This window comes from Magnolia sinica, chromosome 3 (assembly GCF_029962835.1).
Source record: "Magnolia sinica isolate HGM2019 chromosome 3, MsV1, whole genome shotgun sequence".
In the NCBI taxonomy this organism is placed as follows: domain Eukaryota; kingdom Viridiplantae; phylum Streptophyta; class Magnoliopsida; order Magnoliales; family Magnoliaceae; genus Magnolia; species Magnolia sinica.
This window is the reverse complement of record NC_080575.1, coordinates 2,338,889-2,363,090: the sequence shown is the minus strand read 5'-3', so window position 1 is coordinate 2,363,090 and position 24,202 is coordinate 2,338,889. Positions and strand designations below refer to the sequence as shown.

Here is a 24,202-nt window from a genome sequence, read left to right as displayed (position 1 = left end):
GTCAACCGTTGATTAAGTTTGTAACCATGTACTAGTACACGGATTGCTTGGACTCTGTGGGGCCCACCATGAGTTATGTGTTTTATACACGCCATCCATCCGTTTATACACACCTCATTTTTGGGCTCACGCCCAAAAACAATCTGCCAAAACAGAAGGACGGCATGGATCAAACAGATACATCACAGTGGGCCCCACATGTATCCCTGGTGACCGGGTCACCTATCAATCAGCGTTCCTCTAATTAATGTTTTGGACCATGACATACATACAACATTGTCTCAAATGCAAGTCGGTGATGATAAAGATATTCCAGCTATCACATTAAGAGGAAGGTGTCACCGTGTCATGTGGGGATGGCATTCAACCCCTCCAAAATTTCGGCCCTAAGATGGAGATCACCGGCCCAAAAAGTAGGGCCAATCCACTTTATTTGGTGGACCCCATGCTCATATGTACCTTGGCTAAGATTGGCTTTTCTATAATATTGCTTTATGTGATGAGCCCCATATGAAAATTTGGGTCAACCTGACTGTCGCATCAAATGCTCTTGATGGTGGGAATATGTTTTGGATGGGGCGGATACTGTACACACTTGACACGTATGTATGTACACGTGTTTTTTCACACACCCCCACACACTAACAGGGTAGTAAGATTTCACCATGGGGTGCTAGAACCCTTGACTTGTGTTGAAACTCATGTGGGCAAGAGTAAGTACCTGTCTCTTTCTATATTTTACATGACAAAAACAACTTGTTTACGTGATATAGTAATATAATATTATTAGGTGACATGTACAGAGAATATGCCCAATCTAATGATTCCAACCATTCACTTGCTGGCCACTACAGTTGGGATGAAATGTTAAATTTCATATACACGCACATCATTACAGAAATCATCCGCATGTAATTGATGTAAGCAAAGTAAAATTTTAAAAAAATTAACAAAAATTAACAAAAGCAAAAATACCATTACAATAGTAAGAGTAACAAGACAGTGATTAACGTGATTTCAAGGTATGTATGCATTCAAATGGCAACAAGCCTTCGTAATCATTTATACAAAAGAAATAAAAAATACAAAGCTTACCTTCATCCTATTCTTTTATTGTATAAACACTTTCCCAATAAAGAATAACTTGGAATAATATAATTCTATGTACCTATACGTATTTCTCTTATATAACAAACACCTTAAGAGACAATGCGCATGCCAAAATATAGGGCCACTAGGCTTAATATATAGTAGGTTGGAACATACGTATGCAAGGGTGGAGTAATAATTTGAAATAGAAAACATCACCAACTGAATATATATATATATATGTCTCAAGTTCAACTAATTGGACCACAAGTGACGGTCCACTTAGATGATAACTTCTAATCTAATTAGGGCATGTGGCATCTAACCCTTTCAATAAGTTGGTCCATCACGGGGATTGCTTGATGCAAAAATCAGCTCTACCTACTCATAAGCCCCACGATTAAAAAAGAAATCATAGCCATTGCTAAATAGTAAAACACAAGTATTGACTATTCAATTAGTGAGTGTTGCTAAGTTTTCCAAATGGTGATCTCATGGTGAGGCCAACCTATTGGACCGGTTAGATGTATTACATCCTTGAAAGCTTGAGAATTATTGGCTAGTTGGACCACAACCTATAGTCCAACCGCTTGGACTTAAGACCTCTCTATGTATACATATAGAGAGAATATATATATATATATATATATATATATATATATATATATATATATATATATATATATATATATGAGAGAGAGAGATAAAGTAACAAGTCCATAGTTCAAAGTCGAATCAATGGATTACTTCGAGCCCATTGGATTCTTGTGACATCCAATCCTCCTAATAAGTTGGCCCCATCATGGGGATTAATAAGCTTAAAATTCAACCTTAGCCAATCATTAATGACCCACACCATAGAAAACTGAATAACCATTGATAGATAGCAATAAACAAAAAAAAAAAACAAATGTGGTCCACTTGATTAATGGATGTAGCTGATTTTTGTGGCTGATTTTTGTATAAAGTGTTTCTCATGATGTGGCTAACCTATTGAACCGATTGGATGCCCCATGAACTTAGAAAGTTAGAAGTTGTCTGCTAGGTGAACCATAACCAGTGGTCCACCAGTGCGTGTGAGAGTAGCTGTAAGTCCAACCGGTCGGACCACAGGTTAAAGTCTACCACAGATTAGTTCCAACCAATCAATAACTTCTAACCATTTAAGAGCACGTAACATCCAACTCCTGGAATAGACTAACCTAACCATTAGGATTACCTAGTTCAAAAATTAACCCCATTTGCGATATAATAAACAATTTATGTCCATTGATAAATAACAAATTATAAGAGTGGTCCACTTGAAAAGTGGAAGTGGCTGATTTTTTCTAAATTTGACCCTCATGACAGGGACAACCAATAGACGGGTTGGATGTTTAACATACATCACAAGTTGGAAGTTACCTGCTGGATGGACTATAATCTATAGTCCAACTAGTTGGACTTGAGATCTACTAAAAGTAGAGCATGGCAAATTTTCCAAGTTGGCCGTTCCTTACATGTTTACCACATCATAAACACAGTAGGACTCACCAGATAAACGGTTAAGACATCCCTTGTACATGCCTATTGATACTCGAGGCATCATTGACTATCATGTGAGGAGGCAGGACGCGTGCCAGAGGTACTGTGCACATCACATCCGTTGCAAGGGAGGTTGCACTATGAACATGCGTGGCCAAAAATGATACTGTTCTGTTGTAGGCAGTTCAAAATTGTATTTTAAAAGTTGCCGATTAAAAAAATAAAATAAAATTTCAAAAGTCACATGTTTGTACACCCGATAAATCGCACAGAGTGGGGGCCATTCACCACGCAAGGTGCACCACTTACATGCGGTGGGCCAAAAATAATACTGATCTACTAATCAGGCTGTTGCTTTTTTATTTTCGGTAGTTGGAATGCATGCGGGTCATAATTGACTTTGTGGCTCAATTTAAACCAAACGACTATGACCCCAAGTGCTGAGATAGGTAAACACGTAGACATATAGTATATGAGTTGTTGGGTTTTGGACTGCGGAATCACACGAAAATGGATTTAGGATAGAAATTCAAGAGTACCAAGCCAATACAAAAAAACACAAAGATTTAATGTGGAAAACTCTTTAAAAACAAACCATGACACAAAGCGATAAATCTTCACTATGAAAGAAGAAATTACAAAAATGAAAGACTTATCAAATTTGAAGAATCCTCAAATCTCTCGTTTGTTTCATTATTTTAGAAAGCCTTAGAATTTCTTATAATAACTCCCAATCATTTTTAAAAAAAATCCTAAACAAAATCAGAAATAATCATAAGCAAAATCGAAAATAAATTCCGCACTTTCACAGCTGCGCAAAATCTTATTAGATTTAAGACATCAAATACAACACAATTTATATATAATAAGATCGGCCTCCTGTTCAACCACTCACTCATGGTGTAAAATAGAATCAGATGATATTAAGAAAGTAAAGTTCGTCCTCTGATAATGAATTACACATTTGCATTGCATGTTAAATAACTTTTCATTATAAATAAAAGATAAATGATGAAACGGTAACAAAAAACAACCGCCAAAACCCTTCTCCTGGTGCGGAACAAAGTCCAACATGGAATGGCCGTGTCGCGATGAACACTGGTAGGTTAGAATATTAGAAAAGTTGTCAATCTCAAAATGAGAAGAAAGTCCAAGCATCCTGATTCAACGTGCATGCTTCACACACATTCGGTTGAGATAGTGGCGCTGCCCCAGTGGCTATTTGTCAGTGGTTTATGGGCCCCACCATGATGTATTTGTTTTATACATGCTGTCCATCTATTCTTTCATATCATTTTCTGGCTTGATCTAAAACTTGAGGAATATCTAAATCTAAGTTGGATCACACCACAGGAAAACAGTGATGCAATTGTATGTCAACGGTTAAAAACCTCTTAGAGCCCACTATAATGTTTATCTAATATTGAACCTATTGATCAGGTCATACAGACCTGGATGAAAGGAAAAAACAAATAGGATCTTGATCCTAGCTAAATTTTTGTGAGTTTTTAATGGTGGGCATTCGGTTAATATTGATTTCTGTGATGTGGTCCACTCGAGATTTGAATCTACTCGTTTTTGGAATAATGCCATAAAAATTTTTAGAAAAATGGATGGACAGTGTGGATGAAACACATATATTATGGCGGGGCCCACAAAGCACCGACTAGTAGTAAGTAGCCCGACCACGTCTGTTTCCAAACTAAACGAGTATAGCGCTCTAATTGTTGGGATATGGCATTTTCAAAGTGGACACCTCCTGATGTGGCCAATGTCTCTCATATGTGTCCCACCCTATCACATAATGGCCCCTCATTGAATCACCACATTATCAAATATCCGTTAGGAATTATATGATACTCAGTCATATATAACTCAAGCCGCGTCGGGTCCTTACTCTTGCTCCAGTGGTAGACTCTAAAGAGTTTCAACACCTGGTCAAGGGTTGAGTACCCATAGGTGGTGAAATCCCACTACCTTATGGAAAATAAACATCACGGCGGGCCACCTGAGCCTTAGATCAGCCTCATTTTCTGTCTTATATCCGAAAAATGGTATGTAAAAATGATTGGATGGTGTGTAGATGAAAACCATACTCAGAGCCCCAGGTAAGGATGGTACGCATGCAATCCCATGTCGGTGTGGGGGTCACCCGGCAAACCAAATCCTACAATTTAAAAATTATTTCTAGGGCCTTTTGTTAATATATATCATATATGTAAGGTTTTGTGAGAGTGCTTAAATATCATCACTTTTAAAAACATTATTTATTTATACATCCGTATATTAACTCTATTTTTTTTTCTAAACAAAATTCCGGTTAATTAAGCACATTTTTCCAATATTTGTGCAATGGTACTTTCTCTTATCATTAATTTCTGACAAACCCTTTTATTATGTATATTTATTTATTTTTATATATAAAAAAATAAAAATTCTTACACATTTCATAAAAGATAACATATTACTTGCAGTCCCAACCTTAGCCGAGACAGCCTGGCTCATAATATGGGGCTGACTTTGATACATGGATTCTATATCCATGTTGACCATTCCTTTTTTCCATATTATATTTAATACATGAGCCTAAAAAAGAAGCAAATTCAAGTCTTAGGTAGACCATGCCATAGGAAACAATGGTTATTGACCATTAACAGCTTATAATGGGCTACAAAAGTTTTGGTATAGCTAATATTTATTTTTACCCTTTATTTAGATTCATGTGACTATATAAACAAGTTGGATGACAAATAAACATTAGGAAAACATTACAATGGGTCATAAGAAGTTTTTAATGGTGGGATCTTCAATCACCATTGCTTTTTATAGTATGGTCCACATAAAATTTAGATGTACTTTATTTTTAAGCACGTAGTCTAAAATGATCTTACAAAATGAATGAATGGTGTGGATTTAAAACAGTTACATCAAAGCGGGCCCTATAATAAGAGATGCAACGCCTTGGATGAAGTTGGGGCCACATCTAATCTATTTTCTTTAGAAAATAGGTTCTTCTTCTTTCTTCCAAAATTCTGCATAGATGAATCCTTCACTAAGAAATAGATAGAATCAAAGAAACAGTAGGCAATCCCTCTCCTATGTTTCACGTAGTGTAGCCCACTTGAGTTTTGGATATGCTTAATTTTTGACCCTACCCCCTAAAATAAGCTTATGAAAGGGATGTATAAGATGGATTTTTTAGAAACATCATGATGGCCCACCTAAATCACATAGGGCTAGCAATTAATATTGGGTTAGTGAGATTTAGCAAAGGTCATTTTCATCATTAGGAAAATGTAAAGGTAAAACACATATTGAATTAGTAATCGATTATTGTTTGGCTAGTGGGAAAAATACAAATAATTCTATGTAAATAGTTTAAAAGTAAGCAGTTTATAATTTAAAAAGTCAATTATACAAAAAATTCTTAAAATAAAAGAAGAGAAGGAAAAAAAGAAAATTTTACAAAAACAATACTACGTACTTAATATAAAATTTACATTCTAATACATTTTTCAAAAAGTTACCTCATTGAATATGCAAGTGTCATTCCACCACCTTCTATCATGGTTTTGTGTGAGCAAAGACGTTGGTAGCTCCATGGGCTTCGCTGCGGTGTTGAGGTAAAATCCACCCTGACTAGTTCCTCATCCCATGTTAGGCCAAAGGCCTAAACATTAACTCCACAGTTGATTCAGTGAATCACATGATTAGATAGTGGTTTCGAAGGGTTTCCATTAGTGTGGACCATGTAAATCATGAATGGGTATAATTTTTGGATATCATGCCTAAAGTTTTATGTGGAATCTAAAGGTTTGAGTCGTTTTTATATACCCACCATGGTGGGCCCTGTGAAGATCAGGGTGGATCTCTCCTTACCATTTGCTTGGTGTGGGCTAGCTAAATATCTAATAGCTGGAGTGGTTCTCACATAAACACCGTGTGGTGAGCCTCTCCAAATAAGAGTGGCATCCTATGCAATTTATATATATATATATGTATTTGGGAGAGACTTGCTTTTTGGTGGAGCCCACCATCATGTGCATGTGTAGATTCTAAGACATACCAAGGGAAACAATTTGGAAGATGATCGTTGTCTTGTACACTTTTTTCTAATCATGTGGTCCACCTAAGGGCCCGTTTGGCCGGGTGGAACGGATGGGATTGAATGGTATTAGGGTGTATGGCATGGATTTCTAGGTAATGATGGTGTTGTCAGTGTGGATTGTCTTGAAATCACAGATGAATGTGAGTTTTGTGCACTTGTCCTGACATGAGGTGACACATCTGATAGGAAATCAAAGATAGAATTCATGTAAACATTACGGGTGGGGCTACCCAAGCATGGCCCGCCCATTAGCTGTCACGCACACTTATCCGGGGATTAAAGAAATGTAAACCAAGGTAGTGGAATGATAATTGTAGTGATTAATAAAATAGTATTTTGAAAAGGATATTATAAATTACATATTAATTAGATCTTTTTATATAAAATTTTCAAGAAAAAATAAAGGAGGATTATAAAATTTTCAAGAAAAAAAAGTAGAAGAAGAGGATTTTAAGTGGATACGGTGGCTACTGGATTGGCTGGGACGTGGATTTCCTGCTATAAAGACTTTAGCAGGAAGTTCCTGTGCGGGGAACTTAGGTGGGGCCTACTGGGATGTTTGTAATAAATTCATCCCATCCATCAGTTTCATGAGCTCATTTTACAACATTAGGATGAAAATGAGCCGAATCCAATACTCAAGTGAGCCGAAAACATGGGGATTAAACTTCCACACTTGAAATGTTCATGGGGGCCACATAAGTTTTGAATCGAACTAATATTTATATTTTCATTTCATCCCACTAGTAAAGACGTTATGAACGGTATAGATGACATGTAAACATCACTGTTGACCCATGGAGGTTTCAACGGTAGTAATTTCTCTACCCACATTTACCTTTAGTGTGGCCCACTTCAGTCTTGGATCTTGATCACTTTTGGTCTAATGTTATAAAATGATCTTAAAAAATGGATGAACGGACGGGTGGAAATCTTTCGCAGGCAATCTGCGTCCGCTTCCTACCTCTTCTTCACATTCAAGTTGCACCGAACGATTCGAAGGAGATTAAAATTGCAGAGCCTCAAAATGATATATTTATTATATCCATGCCGTTCATCCATTTGGCGTATTATTTTAGACCACTAGGTAAAATTTGAGCCATGTACAAACTTTGAATTGACCACACCACAAAAGCAATGTAATGATAATTCTCATTGTAAAAACATTCATAAAGCCCAACGTAATGTTTATTTTCCATATAATTTTTTCACGAGGTATTACATGAGGAGAAACAAATATCATAATGATCTAAAACTTCCGTCACTCCGAATGAGTTTCAATGGTAGACGTCCAATCCAGTAGTGCGGTTTACTCGATTTTTGAATATGTCTTTTTTGGTGTAGTCGTAGGATGAGCTCGCTAAATGTAAGGACGGTTGTGATATAATATGTACATCATGATGGAACCTATTAGTGACGTTCGCACACCCCATGATTTAACAGGTGATGGGATCCAGAACTTGTGACACGACACACCAGCCAATCCGCTTCCACCCCCGAGCTGCCGTACTTCAATGTCATTTCTGCACACGCGGCAAGCTTGAAGTGGATCAAAATGGCAGACTTGATAGTGGAAACAGTGGGTGGCCCATAATCCAAAAATTCCAACCGTATGGACAAGCCAACTCGATTAGTGGAGGCATCCAAATGGACACTAGATAGATGTAGGCAATGACTCCCCATGATGACAACCAGACAATCCTAATCGTTGGATTCATGACCTGCAAATGGGCTATTTAAACAAACATGAATAACCGTCCAAAAAATACACATGAATAATCGTCCACGTTCAATAATCCAATGTCTTTTAAATGAAGAGAGATGTGGGACGGGCCATCTATCATGGGATCCAGATGGAGAGGGATAGTAAGATTTCTCCTCAAGAGGACGTGCACTGTTTCTTGTGGTTCTCGGTTTGTAGTCGTGGGGCCCATTATCTAGAATTTAAGACCATTGATCCGTCGGACCTTACCACGGATAGACCATGAATAATACATCTTCCAGAGTGGAGGATTTTATCCATCAATCTTGGGCCACCGTTCAATTTCCAATCTTGGAAATTTTCATTGGGTCGTCCATCCATGCTGCGAGACAACAAACCAACGGTTTGGATCGTTGAAATTCAGACCCCACTTCAATGAATTGAAAGACCGAGTATGCCCTGTGCATCCTCATGTTTCTTGCATTGATGGAAAAGATAGATATCATTCCTGTCGTTGAAAGTTGTCTCTTCTGGTTTGGCGGCAAGCATATGCCAGCTTAATGGACGTGGACTGCGTCCTACCCCCGCCCGTCTCTAGCCACGAACGGGCAGTCCTGTAGGCGCGCCCACCGTGATATAAATGTTTATCTACACCGTTCATACCTTCTTTCAGATATTTTAAAGTATGCATTAAAAAATGAGACAGATAAACACTCAAGTGGACCACACCAAATATTGTTGTTGCATTTAATGCAACCAAACTTATTATTTGGTGTGGTCTAGTTGAGTGTTGGATATATTTTCTTTTTTATGCACATACTTTAAAATGATGTGATAAAATGGATGGACGGTGTGGATATATGAATACATCACGGTGGCCCTACGCACAGAACTGCCCGTTCGTGGCTAGAGACGTGCGGGGGAAGGACGCAATCCGCGTTCATGCTTAATACGCATGAGCTCGGACACGTGGCATGCATTAACGCAAACTAACCGATCAAATGGTGGACCCCACTGTCACTAAGCCATAGACGCAAAATCTGATTGGTTGATGGACACTGACCTCGAATATTTGGACACTTGTCTACCGAAACAGGATCACTGGATATTTCTCATTTTTAACCGTCCAATATATGTCCACAAATCAGATAGTCTGGTGGTCAAATAAGCTTAATTTTGGTTGATGACAATGATCCATAATTTGGACAGTTTAGTTTGGGTTATCTCGTATGCAACGTATGCATGTTTTAATTAACTTCGAAGTGCCTGTGTATCATTGATAACAGTCTGCCAGAGTATCAAAGTTTATCTCCTTGCTCAACATGTTTGGAAAGTGTCCGTATTCAGTCACTCCAGAAAGGAGATATCATTTTTTGTTGCGGAAGATTCCCTTGCGTCCACTTGATTCCAATGAAGAAAAAATGGTACTCCGGCAGAGTGGGACGGTCCATATACATGCACGTGTCAGAATACATATGCCAAACGCATACCTGAATCCAAGCCGTTGAAATCCATGACCATTGCCTATGTCAATTTCTTTTGAATGGTGACATGCCCTCTGATTGAGAAAATTTTGGTTGTTCAATCTGGATTGCCGGAGCTTTCATTTTAACCGTCCACTCGATGCCCTTCCTTTGGACATATTCACAAGTGGGCCCGTCATTCTCTCGGTTCTGATGAAGGTACATGTTCCGCACAATTGCAGCGGCTGCGGGCAGGAGTATGAATGGTCATACTCTCGAAGAGTATGAAATAAGTAAAGATTGACCGTAGAGAGCGCAGCCCACGCTCGAGGTTTTGCGATGATCTGTACTGTAATGTCATTTTCCCAGTTAGTTAGGCCCGCACACGTGGGGAACCTCGCCCACGTTCTACAAGCATCCATAGGGGAAGCAGATTGGGTGGTAACCACGACACCACGGGTGGTGTTAGCGCTGTGGGGCGACCTTGATGTATATGTTTCATATCCACGCCGTCCCCGTGTTTTGCCAGCTAATCCTTAGGACATGAGCCCGAAATGAAACAGATTCATAGCTTAACTGACCACACTACAAGAAAATAAAGGGAGAAGGACTTCGACCATTAAAACTTTTCTATAGCCACTGTAATATTTATTTAGCATCCAATCCCTTGATAAGGTCACATGGACATGGATAAAGGAAAATTATAATCATGATTTAAAATGAGCTGATAAAAAATAAATGGACAGAATAAATCATGGTAGGCCCCACAGTGCTCAATACCACCTCGCGTGTGTTGTTGGGCTCACCAACCATTCTGCTTCCATCCACAGAAGGCGACACGGGACACGTGTGCGTGAATCGAACTTACATGCGATCCTCACCAAGTACGTGCCACGCCACAAGAGCCAAGCCAGTCGGTTCATGGGATGGGATCGAGCGCAAACACGGAATCTGGACCGTTAATTCCTTCTAGCCGTTATAAATTCACACGCGTAGACGAACTAGATTTTTTTTTTTTTTTGGTTGCCATAGCTCGTACACCATACACCGTGTGGCCCATCGATGTAGAACGTTTCACGATTGATCATAACTTTTGATCCTTACAGCGCATCCGACCGCTTATGATTTCAGAAAATTTTAAGGAGTTTTAGTTAAGAGTTTAATTCGAGTAACAGTGTTTTTCACGTCTCTAGCAAACGTGGCGAGGGCGGAGGCACTCGGTTTGCCTGTTAGTTGATATGATGCTTGACACGTGGAAACTCAGAAATCACCCACGTGGCATATATTAACTCACTAAATGGAATATATGGTGGAATCCAACTTGTACCATAGAAGTCGTAGTCCCAAAATAAGGACGCCTGTGGAGAAAGGACCATCAGATGTTTTTTTAAATTTTTTAATCGTCCAATGAATATCCACCAATCCGATAGTCTGACAATAACATTAGCCTATTTTTTCGTTCATGAAACATTTAAATTGTGTTGCATCATTTGCACATGTTAGAATTAATTAAATGCCAAGCGTGCAATTTCCACGTAATATATAAGCGGCTGTGTATCATCTATCACACTCGGCCCGAGTACCAGTGCTTTCCACGTCTCCGTTTTGCTTGTAACAGGCAGTCCCATTTTAGTAGTTTCTCGCAATTCCAGTACCCATAAGAGGAATAAAAGACGGAAGTTCCTCAAATATTCATTTGCATTATCATAATTGATTCGGTTAGAAGTCCCGCGTCGGGGCCGCGTACATCGTGTATTTAAAGAAGCGGGCCCTCGCCGTTGTTTTAAAACCCTTATAATTCCTTAAATTCACGAAAATGCCACCATCGTTTTTAAAGAAAGTGGCCCATCCTTACATCCGTAATTTCTAACCAACCCATTGGGCATTTGGCTACCACCGGTTTCTATTCGATCTCCCGGCCCTTACAGTTGACTGGGGGTCGAGCAGCAATCTAACCCACGAGCACCACGTGCCAACGGTGAAAGTATGGATGTCACGTGCGAGCTCCAGGTGTCTATAAATAAAGATTTCAGAAAGTACAAAAGTCCCGCTTCTCTTCTACCTCTGCTGCTGCTGCTTGAGACGAGAGAGTAGAAAAAAAGGATCCGAATCTTTGAAGAAGCGATGGAGCCCGAATCTGGAAGCTCCAGTCCTCGATCCCTTTCTCAGGTTAGGGTTAGGGTTTCCTCTCTCTCTCTCTCTCTCTCTCTCTCTCTCTCTCTCTCTCTCTCTCTCCGTTTGTTAATTTATATATTCACCCAACCTGATTGATAGAAACGCCCCTCTTTTCTAGTTTTGGAATGAAGTAGAACAATTCGTGCTGTTGTGTTGCTAAAAGTACACAGAAAGGTTGTGTTTATCAATATTTCTGGGCGTTAATTACAGCTCCCTCTGCTTGCTTCATGTTTAGTAATTTATTTTATTTTTTAAAATTTTTTTGAATGAGTATATGTTAGTTTTAGTTATTCTTTGATGCTGTAATATGATTTTTTTAAAAGAAATTTTCTGCTAATATAACTGAGATTTTGTTTTTTTCCTTTTTTTAAAGAGGATTTTGGTTATCTAATGTTTTCTTTTTCTTATAAATATTGGAATTAGTTGTGGTTGAATCAGACGGATGTGATTCAATGTTGGATGCAATGGATGGTCGAAAAAGATAGAAAAGTGTAGGAAAGAAAGGGAGTAAATTGAATTGATTCAAGTATGGATATCATAACATCCTTAGTTCCTGAAATTGGGGCTTTTGTTTCAACAATCCAGGCCGTTGATTTGATGGGTCCCACTGCGCGTGGGTGATGCCCTGAAAATCTCCCGAATTGGAAGGTGCTATTCATCTTATCTTTGGACCTTACTCTGTTGATTTTGGATTTTTACCATTTTTCATCTTTACAGTCTTCTGTCTATCCATTCTTTGGCCTTCCTCCGTTGATCATAGGTCAGTGTTGTGTTGCTTTCTTAACTGTATCCTGGATTGGAAGATTCTATCCATCCAATTTTTGGCCTTCTTACACTGGTTGCAGACTGTTGCTGTGTTCTTTTTTCCTTAACTGTTTATTTTCTGTCAGTTGGTCAGAGGATTAGGATTTCTCTGAGGAGATTCTTGTGACATCTCTGAGAGAGCATAGTGCGGTCCATCAGATCAATGATCTTCAATGTTGGAACATTGGGCCCACTTGTAGCACCTTGGGCCCAAGGATACTGTGCATATCTTCATGCTAAGGATCATGTATTTCCTCTACATATCCATTGTTCATTGCATGTGCTTTGTATAGCTTTAGGTCACCTCTGAATATGGTTTTGTTGAGATTTTTATTTATTGGCTAAGCAATTTGTGAGAATAACTGATGCACCCCATGTAGATTCGAAAGGATAAATTCTGGTTTCATTAATTGGAGAGATTTGCTATATAAGTTTTCTTGTACATGGATATGAATCTTCTACTTCTTTTTGCCAGTCTTGCTCAATAGGGAAAGTCTTTTGTGTCACTGATTGACACACAAAATCCCAAGTCCTGATCTAAAGTCACGCTGATGGCTCACACATCAAGGCCCATACTGTTCATCTGATTGGGCCCATCATGGATATTACCCCAAATGTTGCTCCAGCCATTTGGTATCTGACCATCATTGTCTTCATAGCCTTGTCTTGGCTGTTCGGGGACTGCTTAAAGAAATTTTTTTCACCAAAAAAATCAAGATTCAATATGATCATCTAAAATCTTAACTAAGGTCTTGGCAAAAAGACTTTGAAAGGTGACTGGAAATGTAATGTCAATTCTTGCAAGGGCATTTATTCACGGAAGATAAATCCAAGATGGGACTCTGATTGACATGAATGTGTCAATTGACTTGATTCTAGATATGGGGAGTGTAGGTCTAGCATCGTGTGCAAGCTCGCCATGAAAAGAAAAAGAGTATGACCATGTTGATTCAGAGTTCTTGGAGCACATGATAAGCAGATTGGGTTTCAGGGTGAGGTGGAGTGGGTGGATGATGGAGTGCTTGATGAATTCAACATATTTTAAGCTTTGGGCAACTGTACACCCAAAGGTTTCTTTAAGGCGTTCATCAGGGGGATCCCTTGTCTCCCACTCATTATCATGGAGGATATGAGTAGTATGCTAGAAAGAGCAAGGGAGGAGGGTTTAATCAGGTTGTTCAAGATTGAAAATATCCACTTTCTAGTATCTTATCCTCACTTTATTGATGATATGGTTTTTTTTTCTTGTGATGTGGACCCTATTCAAACGGTAAACGAGGAAGATTTTTATCTGGAAAAAAAAAAAAAAAACGAGAGGAAGATTTTGAGGTGTTTCGAAGCATTGGCAGGTCAGAAGGTCGATGTCCAAAAAGGTGAATTTCTAGGTGTTAGGCTTCAAGAAGAAAAGTTAAAACTTGTTTCCAAATATAGATAAAGAGCCTCCACATAAGATTTTCCTTGAGGAGAATTTCTTTTGATTGGTTTTTATTATTCATTCATGGTATTGTCCGGCTACCTCACCAACCGATCTACTTGAATAGGGACGAGCTCCTCTTAGATAAATGGCCAGCCCCCCTTGTGTGTCGAAACAATTCATCACTAAGGACAACAAGTGTCGCTTGGGAAAAACCAAATAGCTGGAACAGTTCCAGCTAAGATCCACCACTTCTAATGGATCATCCAACAAAAGGGAATTGAGCGGGTGATTTGGAATGGGATAACATGATGATACCCAACACTTTCCACTTCTTCATCTACGGTTCCACTCGACAGCCGTGGGGAACTACTGCTCGGTCGGGGGGATCCTGATAGGACCCCATAAAGGAACGGGAGTGGATTAACACATTTCTAAAAAAACCGATAAACAATAGCATGCCGCGATTCCTTTCCAATAGTGATAATACAAGTTTTTTTTTTTTCCCTATTATCATCTATGAGGACTATAAGCAGGTTGCTGCATAAGAGTTCTATGCAGTTCCCTTTTTCAAGGTACAAATGGCAAACAAGTCTGGTATTCAAAACTTTTTGGTGGGCCATACATGGATAGGCCTGTTACAATTCCAATGGTTTAATAGCCTAATTTCATGCGTTCCATCAATCTTAGGGTTTTTGGCATATTGCTTAGGTTTTTAACAAATGGTATTAGAGCCAACGCCGCGTCTTTTGTTTGAGTCACGGAAGGGGCAACCTATGGAACGGGCAACCTGGACTAGAGTGAAAGCTGCCCTGATGTGGAGAGAGTTACCTGGACAACCAGAGTGCAACTGCCATGAGTGGAAAGGGCTACTTGTAAAAGAGGCTAGAATGAGTGCCGCCACAAAGTGGGTCGCCATGAATGCCGGTTGTGGAGCATGGTGGAATATTACGATCCCAATGGTGGTCCAAATTCAACTAGTACAACTCACAACAAGTAGTTTGGGAAAATTGTCCAACAACTGTGATTTTTGACTGATCCATACAGTGGCCATCGGATCAAGAGTTCCAATCACATTCAGTAAGAAGCAACCAAGTTAATAAATTGACCTATTTGTTACAAGATCAGAGTTTCAACTCAGCAGTTTGGGAGCCTTGCTTAACTTAGTTAACTAGGCCCAATTATGACTCACTCAACAATTTTGAACTCTTTTTTTGCGTGTGTGTGTGTGTGTGTGTGTGTGTGGAGAGGCTAATCTCCAATTTGTCCCCTTTGAGGCTGTGATATAACTCGAAACATGAAACAAAACTTTCTAGTAGTATTATCTTGTACAATCTGGAAATTTGAAGTGTAATTTTCATTTTTTGTTAATCCCAGTTAGGATCTAGCCATGGTTTTATTTCATAACACCCGTTATGATGGGAAATATGACTCTATGCTGTTGTATGCAATGAAAAATACATGTTAAACAAAAAATGTTATTTACGCCAGTTGTCTTTTTAACTAGAATGGCAATAACTCTCACTTTGGGAAAATATGACCAGCGTTTTCCTGTGGGTGGGGCCTTCTCTGTTTCACCATTTCCTCCCCTCTCTTCCATTTAATAGCAGCATTTCCCATTATATAAAAGCAATGCAGCTTTTATGGGTTCATAACATGTTTTTAAAACCTGGATCCAGCATCCTATGCAGTTACAGTTTCCTCTTATCTGAAATTATTGAGAAATGGGTGGTTTGGCTGGCTTTAGCTTGGCACTGGTCTTGCCTCTTAGAATTAAATATGGTTTGCTGGTAATGCAGCCTTCATGGAGGAACCACTGCAGGAACTTAATGTTAGCATATCAAAGCTTCGGCGTGGTCTACGGAGACTTGAGCACATCCCCTCTCTATGTGTACTCCAGCACATTTATCGGGAAGTTGCAACATCATCAAAATGAGGAGGCCATTTTTGGTGCATTTTCCTTGATTTTCTGGACCCTTACATTGATTCCCTTAGTCAAGTACGTCTTCATTGTGTTGAGTGCTGACGATAATGGCGAAGGTACATCACAACTAAAATCCTGCTCCATGGCCATTTATGCATTCTCATGGGTCTGAAGTTGTTTATAGTAACATTTTTGTACCTTTCCAGGAGGACCATTTGCTCTTTACTCGCTACTTTGTAGGCATGCAAAGTTTAGTTTGCTTCCCAATCAGCAAGCTGCTGATGAGGAACTCTCAATGTACAAATATGGGCCCTCAGCACAGGCTGCAGTCTCCTCTCCATTGAAGAGATTGCTTGAGAAGCATAAAAAGCTACGGACAGGTCTACTTCTTGTGGTATTGTTTGGTGCTTGCATGGTGATTGGCGATGGTGTGTTTACTCCAGCAATTTCAGGTAATATGTTTCTTTCCTTGCGGAACTTGGTGGCACTTTGTTTATGCCCTTCTGATCCATGCTTGGTTCTGTTGACAAGGATCAGTATTCTGAATATTTCCATTCTGAAAGTGCCCATGATTTTGTGGCTGTATTTGTATGAATTCTGGAATTGAATTTATCTAATATGTGTGAAATAGAGGATACAAAAGAAACATAACTGTAATTTGCAGCCCAGCCCTCATAACAAATGCTAAGGTCCTTACCATTTTATTTAACTTATCATTGCAATTCAATACAAATCGTAGATTAATCTGATAGCATTTCTCATAAGTTTGGTTAGCTAAATTCTTCATGAATTAAAGATATTCAACCTTGCCATTTGCAGTTCTTTCATCAGTTTCGGGACTGCAAGTGACTGAGAGGAAACTAAAAGAGGGTAAGTGGTTAGCTGTTTCTTATTTGTGAGGCAATGCTACTTCCGTTTTCTAGCTGTAAAAGCCTGCAACTCATTACCCTTATTTTGAGCCGCGTTTCAGGTATTAGGAGGGTAGAGGTACTGTCACATGCGCTGATAATCAATGTTTTAAAACCGAGACAGTACACAGTTCAGACCAAACTGGGTCCAACCAACCCGCGCTTTGACATCACCATGACATAATGAGTGAATAAAACTATCAGAATGTCTGACCTGTTACTGCATCTGATTGGATTGGATGGACTGCCTAAACGTGGATAGTTGGGCTTGTTGATCTGAACAGTTTGAAGTTTGAACCAGTTCTTTCCTAAAATGGGTTTTTAGTGACCTGGCCTGTTTTAGTGGCGTGGTCCGATCCAGACAAACCCAACCCTCTGATACCATTCAGGTTTCAGAAAACTGTTGATAATTCACATCCTTAGTTTCTATCTTGCGAGTTGTGATTGATGATGTTGTCTGAATACATCCAGGTGAGTTGGTGTTGCTTGCCTGTGTCATCTTGGTTGGCCTCTTCACACTGCAGCATTACGGCACACACAGGGTAGCATTTCTTTTTGCACCCATTGTGATTATATGGTTGATATCTATTTTTGGCATTGGCCTATACAACACCATCCACTGGAATCCCAAAATATGGCGTGCATTGTCTCCATATTACATCTACAAGTTCTTTAGAGAGACGGGTAAAGATGGTTGGATTTCTCTTGGAGGGATACTCCTCTGCATAACGGGTACGTGCCATTCAGAACTTCAGATACCAATTGAGTTTCATTACATTAGCCATGATCATGCATATGGAACATTCTTGGTTTGCAAAATTAATGTTATGTGAGATTGAAGAAACTCAATTCAGTAATTTGAAAAACTAACAGATCCATTCTATAACTCACTCATCTCTACAGTGAAGGGATAACTTGGTCTTTCATAAAACCTTATTGAACTTCTAATTTCAAAAGGAAATAAGTCCAGTCAAGTACTTTTTTTTTACACACACCCACACCCCACACTCACACACCCACTCACACCACATGGGCATTCGATCCCTGGTCTCAGTGTTGAAACTCTTGTGAGTCTACCACTGAGCCATGAATGGAGACCCAAGTCCACTTGAGTACTTGACACCATCTCAAATCAACTAAGACCCGGGCTCCTAATGGGCTCCAAGTCGAGCGTCAACTTCTTAAAGCAGGATATTATCATTACTCACTTTCTGTGGTTATTGACTGAATTGGAACATATGATTTGAACTACTAAGACATTTTGCCAAATTCCATGGAAACATGGGTGCTGGTTGGATGAAGGCTAAATCCTGGGATTTCTAGCATGAAACAGATGCTTAGGGCTGTAACATGGACCAATGCTCGTCCAATATCCACTTGAGCTGAAAATCCAACCCAGCACAGACTGTTAGCTAACTTACCAGTAATGTTCAATAAGTCGGGCTGGCTGTCCCTATTGGGCATTTGTGTATACCGAAGCCAAGGCCCGTTCCATTTAATTATCAGGCCTCTAGTAATGCCCAGGCCAGATCACATGCCTCTATTCTCATCCCAAATCCATCCAGGCTCACTATCATCCCTGACTAATATCTGCCCTGCTTGGTGCCTGGGAAGGCACAAAATTCCAGATGTGCTTCTGGTTTCTGCCACATTGCAAGATGCTTGAGATTTGGGTGGAGAAGCATCTGCATGCCCAGTTACTTCATTATATCAAAAGGCACCCTTGGTTTCTGCTAGCTGAACATTTCTGGCTCTCACAGGTACTGAAGCTATGTTCGCAGATCTCGGTCACTTCAATGCCTTGTCAATAAGGGTAAGTCATTACTACATTTGGAATTTTTTGTATTTGATGCAAGAGTCATTTACTCTGCCTGAATTTTCTTCTTGATGATGCAGCTTGCCTTCGCTTTTGTTATTTACCCGTGCCTGGTAGTACAATACATGGGGCAGGCTGCTTTTCTGACTAAGAACATTTCCAAAATCCCAGTTAGTTTCTACGACTCAATACCAGGTCAGTTCATGCATATGCTTACATTGGTTTTTTTAACCTTTCAATTTCTCGTAGTGTGATTTATAGTTTCATGCTTAGAAGAGAGATTCTGGGACAGTTGGGGGGTTTGGTTGGAATTTCTGCTATTAATTGAAATATCACAAAACCGGAAGGTCTGGTGTTTTCATGCCTATTCCGGTTCGTGTTTCTGAAAAAGCCAGCCACACCCAACAGTGTCTTTGGGATTTGTGGAAGAAAGAGAATCGTTTTTCAATTGTTCTTTTTCTGTCTTCAAGTAGTACCTAAAATTTCTATAATTGGGGGGGGGGGGGGGTTGGCGCGGGGTTGTTAACTGGTAGCCATTAGTGCAGAAAGCCCATGCAGTAAAAATCCGTACGTATTTCATACTGTATTTTGTAAATGACCAAAAAGCCCATAGTTAATAAGCTACCTAACCCCTCTAATTTGCATTCCAACCCGTTCTTTGCTATTCACACTAGGATGGAGGACACAAAGATCATCTTAGTCCAAAATTTCGCCTTGCCCCAAGCATGTTTCAACAATGACATATCCCCACCATATCCTCTTGTATAGCCCACTTGAGTTTTGAATTTCTTCAAGATCATCCTAGTCCAAAATTTCTCCATGCCCCAATGTTTCAACAGTGCACAACATATCCCCATCATATCTTCTTGTATAGCCCACTTGAGTTTGGGATTCCCTCATTTTTTTTTTCTCATGTCCTAGAATGTGCAGCCAAAATTAATGGACCTTGTGATGCCATAGAAACATCAAAGTGGGCCACACCATCAACCATAAAATGGTGTGTAAGGTGAAAATGATCTGTTATGTCAAAATTAGGGGCAAAACTGTTTTGTCAGCTGCTAGCATCCCTCTTGGTCAACTCTCTGTCAGTCGAAGTACCCAGTCTCTTTTAGGCTTTCCCGAGGGAGGCTAATCAAGGTAACGTTAATTTCTAAAATGCTCTTCGCTTACCAATCCAAAATGGGTAGAAGCTGATTTTTGTCATCTCTCTTCTTGCAGCTCCTCTCTTTTGGCCCGTCTTTGTGATCGCTACCCTCGCTGCCATTGTGGGGAGTCAAGCAGTCATCAGTGCTACCTTCTCAATCATCAAACAGTGCCATGCCCTTGGTTGCTTTCCACGAGTCAAGGTGGTCCACACTTCAAGGCAAATTTATGGGCAGATCTACATCCCTGAGATAAACTGGATACTCATGATACTATGCCTTGCTGTAACTGTTGGGTTTCGAGACACTACTATTATCGGAAATGCTTATGGTAAGAGCGCTTATTGAAGTTCTTGTTCAAGTTCATAAAGAGGGGTTGGCCAAGGGAAGGCTTGCAAGTTGCTTCAAGATGGAGGCTTACAAGTCAATATCAGCTCTTATATGGCACATGGTGGACTTCTATGGCCAATTGGATCCATTTGTTCAGTGGGCCACCCATAGTTTAAAAGCTTAAAAACTTGACTCAGCTTGATATCCAGCCAGGTCAGGTTGACTCGATTCAATTGGACTTGACTCAATATCTCATAATTAAAGTAGAAATCTAATTGCACTACTTATAGACACTTAGGACAGTTCGAATATGTGTGTGTCTGTACGCATGCAAAATATGGAAACAATGCATCATTATTTGGTAGATGCGGTTTGCTACTGAAAAGTCTCTTGAGTCAGGCAAGTGACTCTGTTCAAGTCATCTTGAAGCTGAGACTAAACCAAGTCAAACATCCTTGGCGAGTTTCACAGTGACTTGGCTCAATTTCTAGTCGAGTTGAATTGAGTCACCGAGTTTTAGAACTATGGGTCACCATGTGAAGATGCTAATAGATTAAGAAGCTGCAGTGAATGGACTATCTTAGCCATCACATTAGTGGTCAGAAAATGGATGAAATTACAGTCATAAGATGGCTGGGATCATCAAATGACTATGATTAGGCTATCATCTGTCCTTGTGGTGGCCCACAAGCCTATGAGGCTATGTCATAAAAATGGAACTTGATGATTTATTTTATGGAAACCGGATTGTTTTCTTGCAGGCATTGCTTGCATGACAGTCATGTTCATTACGACGTTCATCATGATGCTCATCATAATCTTCGTATGGCAGAAAAGCATTCTGCTGGCAGCTATGTTCCTGATCATCTTTGCATCCATTGAGGGCGTCTACCTGTCGGCTGCAGTCACGAAAGTGGCCCAGGGAGGGTGGGTGCCCCTCGTCCTCTCATGCATATTCATGGTCGTCATGTATGTCTGGCACTACGGGACCCGCAAGAAATATGAGTTTGATCTGAACAACAAAGTCTCTTTAAGATGGCTACTCAGCCTCGGACCGAGCCTCCAAATTGTCCGTGTCCCAGGAATGGGCCTCATCTACTCGGAATTGGCCACTGGGGTGCCACCCATCTTCAGCCATTTCATCACCAACCTCCCCGCGTTCCACACAGTGTTGGTATTCGTATGTGTGAAGTCAGTTCCTGTGCCCCACGTCTCTGTCGAAGAGCGCTTCTTGATTGGGCGGGCTTGCCCAAGGCCCTACAGGATGTACAGATGCATAGTAAGGTATGGCTACATGGATATCCAGAGGGACAACGGTGACTTTGAGAACCAGCTCATCCAGAGCATTGCAGAGTTCATCCAGATGGAGGCAGACAACACGCCACAGTTCACGAGCACCGAGAGCTCCCCCGTGGACGGACGGATGGCGGTGATAAGCGCGAGAGCCGACAGGCAGAGCACAAGCTTGATAGTGTCTGAGCTAGAAGACTACAATCTGAGCCCCACAATTCGAAGCAGCAGATCGCCTACCCTGCAGCGCATAAGCCCTATGTTTGAGGATGGGGCCCCACCGAGGAGACGACAGCAGGTGAGGTTCCAGCTGCAGCAGAATCCGTCTATGAATGCATTGGTGAGGGAAGAGCTGACAGATTTAATACAAGCCAAGGAGGCAGGCGTCACTTATATAATGGGCCATTCATATGTGAAGGCCCGGCGATCATCATCATTCTTGAAGAAGATGGCGATCGACTTTGGTTACTCATTCCTCAGGAAGAACTGCAGAGGGCCTGCTGTGGCCCTCAATATCCCTCACATCAGCCTAATTGAAGTGGGCATGATATACTACGTGTAGGCTGTCCAGAAAATAATAGACTTCCCATTGACTGAGCGAGTATTTAAGGTAAGGACCTTGCTCTCTCTTTTTCTGTTACTTACCCATGTTTTAAGATGAATCTGTATGTATATATATAGTATAAAACATGTCAATCTGTATGTAAATATCACTTGGAGACCCACTTCAGGAGGTGGGCCTACAATGGATAGGCCATGGACGGTCTTCTATTTTTGCAGAAATGATCCTATAACCATTCAGTTGAATGTAATGTTCAACTGTTCTATACTTGTATCTATCCGTAGATCAAATGAATGGCTGGGATGGTTTGTAGCAAGTATTATTTTGACTGTGGCCTATGCATTGCCAGGCAACTAATCCAGGTGAAATATTGTAGGAATACGATTTCCCATGGAGCATCTTATGCATCAAACCTAATCCCCATCTTTCTGTCTGACCAATCTTCTTTGTTTGGTACCAAAGTTTTGTCTGATCAAGTTATTTGGATGGAGCTGATTGAGATTAAATTGACCATTTGAACTTATCCCTGATTGATCCTGCTTGTCAATCACCTTAGATCATAGTTCAAAATTTTTATTTGTAGAAAAGCGAAGCTTCAGCTTATGGAATGTTGGTAACAAGGTTGCATTTCTGGCTGGCTGCTGCTTATGATTACTAAAAGGCCTCTGACATGGCACTTGACATGGTGGTCGACTTAGTTCAAGTTGTGTTGAGTCAGCTGGCTTGTCAAGCTGTGTTTCTCAGAGACTTGGCCCAAAATCTCCACGTTAAGTCAGTGAGTTTTTGAACTATGGTAGTCATTCAATGCTCCAGTAAAGCATCAACCCACTACACTGGAACTTAATGTCATTGAGTCGAAAATCAGATTGATTGAGCAATCCAAACCTCTAATTCGTGGATACTGGTTTGTTGTTGTACAACCGTTCAGTATTTCTCTTTTAACCAAGGATTTAAATTTTAACCAAGGATTTAAATCAATGCATTGTATCTTTCATCACCAGCGATATGGTCTGTATCACCCTGTATTTGCTGTTTTTATGGAACGCAGGGGTTTTGTTCATGGGTGATACTGGTATGTATTGTATGATGCACATCATTTGGGATGATACTTTAAATCCTTGCTTTCACTAACAAATGTCTACCAATCCGACAGTTTGATGACATTTTTGTTCACGGTGCATCTAAACTGGGGCCCATCACTTGGACAGCTTAATTTGAATTACTTATATGGCACGTATGCAATTTTGCCCCTGCTTATCATCCACTATACTTTGCCAGAGCATTAAAGTTCACACAGGTGACATGAAGTAGCTTGAGAATGTCACAACGTGTCGTGGGTTCTGCACGCATTTTGACTTTCCATTTGTGTGCCACTATCTAACTTGAAGACATCAGCAAGGATTTACTAGATGATTACGTGATTCACTGACTATCATATACCCATTTTCTTGAGATGAACCTCCATGATCCAATTGTTGGGAGAAAGATCCTTTATCAATCACAGGCATGACAATATCGGAATTAAAAGAAAGTAGAAAAAAAAAATAACCAAACAACACTAGAGATATTTAGGTGGCTCTTTTTCGATGTGTTCGCCGATTCACACCAATCCATTATGTTCAAAGGTTAAAAAAAAAAAAGAAGCGGCTCTCAATATAATGATGGCTCTTTTTCTCTCTTTTTCAACAACAGGATATATATTATTTTAACTGAATTAGGGTTTACATAAAATTTCATGTGAAATTATGAAATTGTCCTCTGTATTGGGGGCTATACCCTTGAACCCCAAACAAGGGGGTGCTGCCCTCGTGACCCTGTCGAGCTTAGTTAGGGGTGTACACAAACTGAGCTAGCTCGGTTAGCTCGCTCGTCTCGACTCGAAAAAGCTCGATTCGACTCGGTTTGAAGCCGAGTTCGAGCCGAGACGAGCTGATTTTTTGAGCCCAAAAAT

At 40.1% G+C, this 24,202-nt stretch overlaps 1 protein-coding gene across 7 annotated transcripts; it reads left to right on the top strand.

The window, feature by feature from the left end:
* The first annotated feature begins 11,813 nt into the window (after positions 1–11,813).
* Positions 11,814–23,412, top strand: LOC131239262 (potassium transporter 4). 7 transcript variants are annotated; one of them, XM_058236872.1, is made up of 10 exons: positions 11,821–12,055; positions 16,079–16,319; positions 16,410–16,655; positions 17,023–17,073; positions 17,583–17,843; positions 18,872–18,924; positions 19,008–19,122; positions 20,146–20,400; positions 21,161–22,299; positions 23,300–23,412. In XM_058236872.1, the coding sequence occupies exons 1-9, from the start codon at positions 12,011–12,013 to the stop codon at positions 22,249–22,251; spliced, it is 2,358 nt and encodes a 785-aa protein (XP_058092855.1). In that variant the 5' UTR covers positions 11,821–12,010; the 3' UTR covers positions 22,252–22,299; positions 23,300–23,412. The 7 variants fall into 7 exon arrangements, with proteins under 7 accessions (XP_058092858.1, XP_058092855.1, XP_058092854.1 ...); XM_058236871.1 differs by lacking the exon at positions 23,300–23,412 and adding an exon at positions 22,835–22,976; XM_058236874.1 differs by lacking the exon at positions 23,300–23,412 and adding an exon at positions 12,485–12,709 and having other exon boundaries at positions 11,954–12,055; positions 21,161–22,472.
* Positions 23,413–24,202: the final 790 nt, after the last annotated feature.

Excerpts from the sequence above, each read along its gene's own strand:
- LOC131239262 (XM_058236872.1), top strand. The coding sequence starts at position 12,011 with ATGGAGCCCGAATCTGGAAGCTCCAGTCCTCGATCCCTTTCTCAG. Across the intron at positions 12,056-16,078 it reads GTCCTCGATCCCTTTCTCAG|CCTTCATGGAGGAACCACTG; the intron begins GTTAGGGTTAGG and ends CTGGTAATGCAG. Across the intron at positions 20,401-21,160 it reads TATTATCGGAAATGCTTATG|GCATTGCTTGCATGACAGTC; the intron begins GTAAGAGCGCTT and ends GTTTTCTTGCAG.